Here is a 9,964-nt window from a genome sequence, read left to right as displayed (position 1 = left end):
CCAATGGACAGAGCCTCAGCTGAAGCCGGTAAAACCTCCCTAACTTGTGTTAGTAGGGCATGGAGACTTTAGCAGTATTACTTCTTTTTCAGATGGTGGGAGATACCAAAGCCTGTAGTAGCTGCACTAAACAGAAAGCCTTGCGCAAACGCTAATGATCTAATGCAAGCTGTATGCAGGATTGCAACTAATAATCATGAGTAATAACTTGCTCTTGGATCCTTTTACTCAGCAGTCTGAAAGTGCTAACTGCTACCTAAATACAGATGAAAAAGTGACTCTGAAAGATTCAGTATATTTGTTTCAATCTTTCTTATGAAAAGGAAAGCTGGATGCTTCATGAGAAAAGTCTGGAAGTCTCTCATGTATAAAACCTTCAGATGAGAGTGCTTTGTGGCTTCAGCTGGATTGACACATTGTCAGCATCTTCTGACATTGTAATGGATAAAAATATATATATTTAAGCTTAGTGTATTGTGGCCTGTTCTGAATTTTGGCGTTCTGCCCCAAAATGGAAATATTAATTAGAAAAAGGTGTATAAAGAACAAACTTGTCTGGAGATTAAATGCTGCTGATTGAATAATGCATAAAGCTGTCACAGCAACAGTTTTTTAGTGACTCAAGCTTTATGAATATTTACCAGAGTTGTCCTGGATGAAAGAAATTCAAAACATTACTTTTGGAGAACTGCTAAAGTCTCGGGTCTCCTTTACAGGGAGCAAATGTTTGCTGTGTTAGCAAAGCACTTGTTGAGCAAGGGGAAGTCGATGGGCCTATTTTGCTTTACACATGCAGAATATCAGCACTGCCATCCATGATGGTATGGATACTCAACATCACATGAATAATCTTCTATTTAGGCAGGAGTAATGCAAGGCTATCAAGCCACATTTCTCTCTGCTTAAACCTCATCAGGGGAGAAGGATGTAACAGCTGATAAATGCCATTTACACCTTCCCCAAGGTAAGCTGTTAAGCAGTCCTCATCCTTTTTGTCACTGCCAGTCTGTGAAAGGGGTGCTACAGTCCTGGGCAGCAATGTTCAGCATCAGGATAATGGAGCCTGCAAGACACAGTTGGTCTGGCTGTTCTCTCCTTTCTTTTAAAAGCAACTCACTCCATCTGCAGGCTCTTTCTTGACCACCCTCTGAACTGAATTTCAGCTGAATTGCTACAGGACTTGCTAGGATATGAGAACCTTGCCACCCTATTTGGCATTAATATGAAAATGAGTATTTACCTTGGGAAAGGTGTGCTTCCAGCTAGCTGAGAATAATAGCCCTCCTGTGCCAGGATAGGCTGGATTTATTCATTGTAACTTTTCTTAAATGCTGGAGGGCTAGGACATCGTGGGCCAAGGATTTCATAGAAGCTGACCTCAAAGTGAAGGCCTGTCTTACACAATTTTACTAGGACAGAAGTTTCTCTGTTAATTTATGTATCATATGTATTTCTTGTTGATGTGCTTTTAGTTCATATGTACAAACAAAATAAAGCAACGTATGCCAATTGTTGCTGAATAAAATCGCTTTCTAGTAGTGCAGAGATAGAATTGATTGGCAGCTGCAAGTTTGGTATCATTGAAGCCTGTTATCTGGAAACTTCTGCTAAAGTGCTGGCAATAACACTTTTGTCTGAAGTACAGATTTCATTTCAATTTGCTCATTCAGTTTTTTCATTTTGAAGAATTCTTTCTGTAGTCTAGGAAAAGTCTAGGAAAGAAGTTAATGTAGGAGGCTATTTCTAGAATTTTATCACAGTGAAATTTGCCTGTGTAATATTGCCTCAGAGTAGAGACGCAGCTGGCTAGCTCACTGTTCCAGCGCTACATTTCCAGTGTTACATCAGTGCTACTGTCAGGCTCTTTTGTCTGTAGAAATCTGCAACAGTCAAGCTTTTTGATTAATAATTCAATGGAAGAAAATATTTCTTTGGTATTTCACTTCTGTCCTAAATCTCTGTTTGCCACACTATGTTAGTGCAACAAAATGCAGATGAATTTTATCAATAAGCTCTCTTGAGTGTTATCGTATTAACTGTCTGCATTCTAGCACACTGGATCTGTATTTCCGAGAAACAGTAGCTTTGGGTAAAGAACATGAGGTTCTTTCTGCACTGGGTTCTCAGAAAGCACTGACTATGTACCCTCTGCTATCTGACTTTCTACAACCGCTGCCTTTTTTGATACAGTATTTTCAACTCATTTAGATGGTCATACTAGAGAAGAAATTAAGTCCTTTATTACAAAGATCAAAAGTCATGGTTACCATTTACATACACAATTTACAAATTATTCACAAAAGAAGTAACAGATATGCAAGAACTGACAGCTTACTTCAGCCCAAGTTGGGGATGGGACAGTGTATTTGTTTTCCCTGCTTTATTTACTGAAGGAAAAGATATGTTTGTTTTTCTTGTCTGTATGTGTTAAACACTGATCTAGTGTTTATATAGCACCTTTAGTCATAACCATGCAAATGCTTACATGCTTATCTTTATTTGAAAGAGTGCAACGCATGTATAAACATGCACTGGGATCTGTATTCTCTTCACGCTGCTGAGTGTTTGTTGGTCAGAAATCCTGATGATTTTGGTACAGTACAGTGGTCAGGCTTGAAAAGGTGGATTTGTAGGATTTTACTGATTTGGGCAATGTGTCATTGAGAAAAAAAATTGAGATTACTATCAGAACTCTTACTCTAAGAACTAAATTAAGTATGGCTGCTATATCTTTCAAGAATACTATATGATCTTACGATAGATATTAGCCATGTTGTTAGATGTGTTTGATACCACAACTGATTTATTGCTTTTCCTTCATTCAAGTTAGCATGTTTTTTACTGTTTCCTAAAGCTGTTTCAGACACTGGGAAACTTAACAACAAAGAATCCTATTTTGAGAGATCTGGTAAATTAGCAAACTCTTCACAGAATACCTTACAGCACTTAACAAAAGGGAGAATGAGTTTCCAAATCCCCTGGTATGAAATCACGATATCAACAGTGCAGTAGCTGCCACTTAGCTAAACCTACACATATCCATAATTTGCACTTTTTGCTGTCCACTGGGATGACACGTATGACAAAATGCTTGAAGGAGCACACCGATTTAGGAGCAAACACAAATATAAATACAGAAATCACCGATGTGATGTTGCATCTAAATTCTAAGCAATAAAGCAAAACACTTCACAAAAGTTGTTACATCTAGTGGAACCATTTAGTGGGCATAATCCAAATACTTATGACAGTATTATGATGGTATGACTTTCTACCCAGCTATCAAATATTCTTTACTATGAACTTTACAGACAGATAAAGAATGTTGTAGATGCTATGGTAAACTTAAAATACAGTAATAGGCAAAGATTTTAGTGGCACCACCTGTATATACAACGTAGTTGTTGGAACCTTATGGAACAAAGCAACATGACAGTATGCCTTTGTTAAGGCTTCTTGCTGGTTTAAAAAGGTAGATTTTTCTTGAGGGAGATTGTCCAGCAGTATTGGTTTCACATCTCTTCAGTGGAAGGTCTCTTTATTGATCCACATAAGACTGCGCGTTTCGTTTGGTTTGCATTCGTACTCAATACTACCGAAACTGTTTCCCCATTGGCAATGATCCCGTTTGTGGTAGTTGTAGAATTTGACTTGCCAGACTGTTTCAAAAACGCCAATGTCGTTAAACTGTGAGGAAGAGGGAATGTTAGTGTTAGTGAGCTGATTATTTCATTGGCTTCTCTCTATTAATGAGAAACAACACTCTTATGAAACTGCCGAACGTAAACCAGCTGATATAAGGGTTCCTCAAGTCAATAAATCAAAGATCTGTAAAGCCTGCTGTAGCAGTCATAGTCTTTTATGCTTAGGCATACATAAAACATGAAGGATCAGATTCTCCATGTACTGTCCTCGTGCAGTTATATCAGGGAAAGGCAAGGGAGTAAAAATGTTCAAGTTCCCATGTGGATAAATGTTACTACCAGCAAGAATCAAAGCTATAATCCTTCTTAAGATGACACAGCACTAGTTGGCATGATGATCTCAAAGTGGCTTATATATACATATGATGTCGCAGTGATCTGTAGTGACGTAAGCCATCACTTCACCTTTATACCGTACCTAGAGGCTGCAGTTACAACTGGGAAGGTTCCTTCTTTTGCTCAATCTGAAATATTTAATGTCCCTGTATTTTGTAGCCTTGTGTTTGCAGTGTCTTGACTGAGACATGCTGCTGTTAGACTACTTACTCCTTCCCTGGGATTCTGTTCCGCGTTTTACGGGAAACTTTAGCAAAAGAAGTTCCGCTTTGTGCATTTCTGTTATTGCTAGTTGTACTGTGACGGTGCAGCTTTTCAAACTTAGATATGAGTAATAGAGGCTAGGAAGGAGATAATGAGCGCATGTTAGCAAATAAGTGTCTAATACAGTGAAGGGGCAGTGAGACATCGACCGCAAGTTGTCTGATTGTGCTTGCAACTTTGAAGTGAATGAGACTATGGCTATACTAAATTCTGCAAAATAAAATCTCTCACTTTTTTGAAGCCATTGCTTAGATAACTCTTGCAATATCAGAAAAACCACATGAATGACCTTCAACAAGGGTAGATCATGACTTCAGTTATGATGGTAATGTAAAATTTGAGTTCCGGTGCCTTGAGACCTTGCAGAGAGTCCAAAGTGTGGGTGTGAAGCCTATATGTGGTGGCGTTGGTCCCAGCAGTATGGTTGGGTGATTGTGCTATGTTGTTAGAAGAAACTAGTGGATTCAGTGCTACTAAATGACATTCTCTTCTTCAACATTTTTTCCTTTTAAATATTTCCATCACTCACTTCAATGACAGCTTCTTCACTTGACTATTTTCCATTCCCATCATGTGCCTGGGAGCTGACCTTTGGTCATCTGCCTATTATAATCACACTTGCAAAGTGAGTATGAAAGCTCTTTTACACAGTGCAAGCAGAGCCTTCTGTATCCAGTTTTCTCAGAAGGACATTTGGGGTTTTTTTTAATTCAAGATGTGGTTTGTAAGCTGCTACTGTGTAATGGATATTGCTTTAAACCTTCCCCCAGCCCACTGTGGTAACTTAAATTTAGCCTTGACCACGGCAGGAATTGCTGTGTGCTGTTAGTGGAAGGGTTTTTTTTGGCTGCAGTTGCAAGTGTTACCTTAAAGGAGTAGCTGAAATATTTCTGCCATTTCCTTTGACAAAGAGAATCAGATGTGCAGGCTATTTTATCTCTCCCAGCAACTAAAACCTTAATTAAGGATTTTTTTTCTTAATCATCTCTGATAATAATCCTGATACGCTCATAATGCAAGATAGTAAAGGTTAAGCACATTAGATATTACTGTGCACAGTCCACACAGAGAAATTGTCGTAGAGGAGCATCAGCCACTCTCAGCCTGGGAACTGAGGAATCAAAGGCATTTCTAATAGCATTTGTAGAAGGTGATATGACACAAAAGCAGCATTTCATTTCATTAATGTATGGAGGATCTGAATTTCAAGAAGATAAAACGAGAAAACAAATTCCATCTTCCTTAATGACGCAGTTTGCTGAGCTGCCCTGAGTAGTTTGACTGCTGTGGGTTTCCAGAAGAAGGAAAGAATTAACTGCAGAGCTTTTCTACTACTATGTGCCTCCCCCCCAGCCCAGTACTTAGGAGATGCAGCAGCTCTGTGGTGTAATGAGCATTCTGCATCCTCAGAGCTCCCCGGAATTCCCGTGGCTCCCGCAGCTGAATCCTGGCTCCTCCACTGGGTCTGTATACAGGATTCCCCAGGGAGGAGGGATGGCCCTACTCTTTGTAGGTCAGGCTTAGAAGCCTATTTCCCTGTCTGCTCTTCTCTGTCATCCACTCCTATAGGCATGAACAGTTATTTAATCACTCCCTCTGAATTTGCATGCTAGGATGATTTGATGGCTATTTATTATGGCAATGGAGGTCTGGCTTCTTTATTCAATCTTGATCTGGTCTGATAAAGAATAAAATGAGATCCAAAGAGAGGTTTCTAACTTAGTTTACAGTATTTGCTAGTCAGTTCACTAGTGTCTGTATAGTGTGCATACTTGAGCATTCAGGTAACAAATGCATCCTCAGATTCTGGAATTCAGAAATGGGATTGTTGTTTTACATGTAAAAACTATGTCCATAACAGGTAAGATGTCTACCAGCCAGTTAAAGTAGGAGCACAAAGAATTATTTGTTTAAAGTTTTAAAGCAGATGGGAAAGAAATTCTTATGGACTTTCTGGCTTTTCGGCATTAAATGGGCAGTATCAGACCAGTTTTTAACCGCAGGACTGACCTCACAGTCTATTTCTAATGAGTTCAGATTTTATGCCTTAAATAGTATCCTTATCTCCTTAGGATGCATCAGGACCCTGCCTGTTACAGAAAAGGAAGTGGAGGCTGAAGTTCCTCATAGTTGAGGGAAATAGGAAAATTTAAAGCTGTGTGCGCTAAGCCCAGTTTTGAAGATTCGGGAAGTAGGTATTAGAAGCAGTTTTCAAGCTGAGGTGTCTGAGGCTGGTTCCCTAAATCTGTTACGGCTCTGTCTAGCTAAGCAGCTAAATGATGACTTCAACATGTAAATCCCTGTTGAGTCGCCTATATTTAATATTTAAAAGTATCAATTGGGGACATCTAAGTCTGTACTGAAGAACCAGTCTATCAAGATCAAATCCTAAAAGGTGTTGAGGACCTGCTTAACACTTGCACATCCTATTAGCTTCATGGTTAATATCCCAGGATTTGATTTGTAAAAGCTACTGTTTGGACAAGAATTGTGGCTACTCATTCTGATGTTGCAACAAACCATCTCAGAGCTCGTACCTGAAAATCAGAACCTCTTCGCATTTCTTGGAATTACTTCATTTGTCATTCGACTTGGTTTTCTCCATAAGAAAAGTTAAACTTCCAGAGTTCCCATCAGTGCTATGCTTAAGGGTAAAGGTCGCTATAAAAATAGGGATGCCTTAGTTGAAGCAGCTGTTTTTTTGGGAGCGCTGCCCTTTCACCTCTTGGTATAAGGACATTGAATATACCTGCAATACTCAACAGTGGCATCCAGCAGCCCTCTTCTGCTGGTTGAAAAGTCATACTGGGTGTTTGGTTTTTCTGGGTGTTAAAAGGAGGTGACTGTATAGAAAAGTGATTAATATGGACAAATACTTCAGGGTAGTCTTATTAACCTACGATTATGAAGTGGTAACTGTTAATGTGATGTGGGTCTCCAAAATTAAGTTAGGCATGCTGTAATTATTAGAAACGCCAAATGGAGGTGTTACAGTTCTTACTCAGAAGGGGATTGCCAAGCTAAATCATGATTCCAGAAAAAAAATAGCGAAGATAAAGATCAAGATGAAATCTTGCGTGCAGTGAGCAAATGTGAGAAAAAGCTGAAATTCAGTGGGCTTGGCAAGGTCCTAAACTTGCATAAGTTGGAACAGACCCTTAAGAGAGCTTCAGGTGAAGATGGCTTACTGCATTGTTTCCCCTTTTTGGTGCAGAAGGCATAGAGTAAACAGCAGGAATCCCTCACAACTGTAATCAGGAGAGGGGAAAAAAACCCCGAAACAACCAAACCAAAGCCAGGAACAAAACAAATCTACCTCTGCACCCCAAACGCACCACCCGAAGAGCGCTGTGGAAATCTGCCTGCTGCTCTTCCTGTCTTCTGTCAGCTCTGCTGCCTTTCGGGCGTGATCTTTGGTCACCTCACTTTGGGGCCATGGCATATACAGATTCTGGCCCTTGGAGCTTCTCTTTAAGGTTGGGGTGAGGAGCCCCTTGAATAAGAACTTAGGTTTGCCGATGCAGAGATAATGTGCTAATGGAAGCATATGGGGAATGGAAAGGGAGAAAACCGCCTTTGAGGGGGGTGTGTGTGCTCTCACGCATGCTTTCAGCCTCTGGCAGGTCTTCGGGCATCCTGCAGATGACAGGTGGAAGAGGAGGGTAGTCACCCCTTGTGCTTGGGGCATGCTCTGCTCCAAAAAAACTGCCAGTGCTGGCAGGCAGAAGGAGAGTCCCTCTATGCCAAGGGCTTGGGACTGGATTCCTAGCCAGGGACCTTGGTGGGAGTTGCCTGTGGTCTGTAATATGCCCTGCAGAAAAGGTGCAAAGTTCAGCTCTCATTTCTTTCTCCTGCAGCACCCCAAAGGGCTAGGCGAATCTCTAGAAATCCTCAAACTACTACCTGGCCCTTGCTCTTCTCTTGGCTTCCCCTTGGGAAGCAGGGCTTGTGTTTTCCAGGTACTGTGATCAGACTGGCTGTGATCAGACTTTGCCCTGGAATATTTCATCTCCACAACTCCTTTTCTGGCAGTCAACCCCCTGCTGTCCTGGAATATTTCATCTCCACAACTCCTTTTCTGGGAGTCAACCCCCTGCTGTCCTCCCTTGTCTTCCCATGCCAGGCCTGGAGAACCACATACCTGCATGTTGACCTGGATGGGCTGTCTCTCTCCGCTCTTGGTGTGGGGCACCCCTTCTGTGTCATAGATCCCTGTGTAAGAGGCCACCTGTGCATCCCTCGATTTCTCTTCCAGTGGGACATTGACGCCCCCGATGCCCATTGTCCTGCAAAGAGACAAGATCCAGCCCTTCAGCAGCCCCGCAGGTCCCCTTCCCGAGCAGCTTGGAGCCAGCATGCGGGCTGGCAGCCTCTGTGCTGGGCGATGCTTTGGGGATTTTAGCAGACCTGCAGGTGCTGCTGACTCACTGGGGCTCCCGAAAAATGTCAGAGCTCTGCAGTCACCCAGGGAAGGTGTAGAAAGGAAAGGCCGGAGGGATCTGATAGTGAGTAGCTGGGGAGAGGTTAGCTGAATCCTTTCTCCAGGGCTGTCTCTCCACCCAGAGCTGGTTTCCCATCTGCATCGTCCCTGGTCCCAGTCTGCTTTGCCATGCTGCAGCGGGGGCATGGTGCATCCCTGACATGCAGGGCCGGAGGGGCCTTTTCCCTCTGCCTCCAGGGCAAACCGTGGGGAAGGAGGGAGAAAAGGAGCTGGGCTTGAAAGAACTCCGGGAGGAGGTGGGGAGGGAGAGGGAAGGAAGGGACTCCAAAATGCGGCCTCTCTCCCGAGCCAGCTGGGCAAAGCACTGGGAACAGCTGGCCAGGGACCTAGAAATGGGGCCACCAAAGCAAAAGGGCAGGGAGAGAGGAAATCACGGAAACCCCGTGCTGTCAGCCTGCCAGGAAAAAATATTAAATCTCTAAAAATAAAGCAGCGGGGAAGGGAGGGCCGGGGGAGCCGCCCCGGGCGGGGAGGCTGCACTTACGTGGCCTGGACGGTGCCGGGCCGCAGGGCCACCTCGATCTTGTACTTGGCCCCGGTCAGCAGCTTGATGGTGCGGTTCTGGCCGAAGCGCTGCCCGTCCACCTTGAAATACACCGCCCCGTCGTTGGGCTGGATTTTGAGGGAGACGCTGATTTTGACGAGGCCGGGGATGTCGCCCATCGCTTGTCGCTGAGGCGGGGGGACGGGACGGGACTGCGGGCTCTGCGCTCGTCTCGCCCCCTCCGCGAAAGGCGGCTGGCCGGGAGAGGAGAGCGAGGCTGCGAGGGAGAGGAAGAGGAGGGAGAAGGAAGAGGAGGGGCTGCCGGATCCCAGCCAGCCCAGCCCTTCCCAAAAGCAGCGGATGATAGATCTGTTTTTTCCCTCCCCCTAATCGCCGCGCAGCATCTGGGCGGCGGATGCCCCCCTCCCTCCCCGCCTCATCTCCCCGGTTGGGGGACATTTGCAGCTGCCCAGATCGGCAGCCGGTTTCCAGGGAGTTAATCCGGCCCCGATTACGGCACCCTTAATCCCGGCCTTCGTCCCGGAGGGAGCGCGGGGGGCCCGGGCCGGGCGGGCGCTGCCGCCGCCGCCGTTCAGCACCACGGGCGCGGACAGCGGCGCGGGCAGGGAGCGCCGCGCGGGGCTCGGCCGCCGCGGGCAGCGCAGGGGGGACCCG

General features: G+C 44.3%; 1 protein-coding gene across 1 annotated transcript; it reads right to left on the bottom strand.

The window, feature by feature from the left end:
• Nucleotides 1-3,522: 3,522 nt before the first annotated feature.
• CNRIP1 (cannabinoid receptor interacting protein 1) lies at nt 3,523-9,748 on the bottom strand (the record flags this gene model as incomplete). The annotated part of the gene is given in 4 exon segments (XM_082306216.1): nt 3,523-3,687; nt 8,446-8,590; nt 9,290-9,501; nt 9,503-9,748. Coding segments are annotated over 4 exon segments (768 nt in total).
• Between the last annotated feature and the right edge of the window lie 216 nt (nt 9,749-9,964).

This window comes from Platalea leucorodia, assembly GCF_965183815.1.
Source record: "Platalea leucorodia genome assembly, chromosome: 3".
Taxonomy (NCBI): domain Eukaryota; kingdom Metazoa; phylum Chordata; class Aves; order Pelecaniformes; family Threskiornithidae; genus Platalea; species Platalea leucorodia.
The sequence above is the reverse complement of the archived record's forward strand: the minus strand, read 5'-3'. Positions and strand labels throughout refer to the sequence as shown.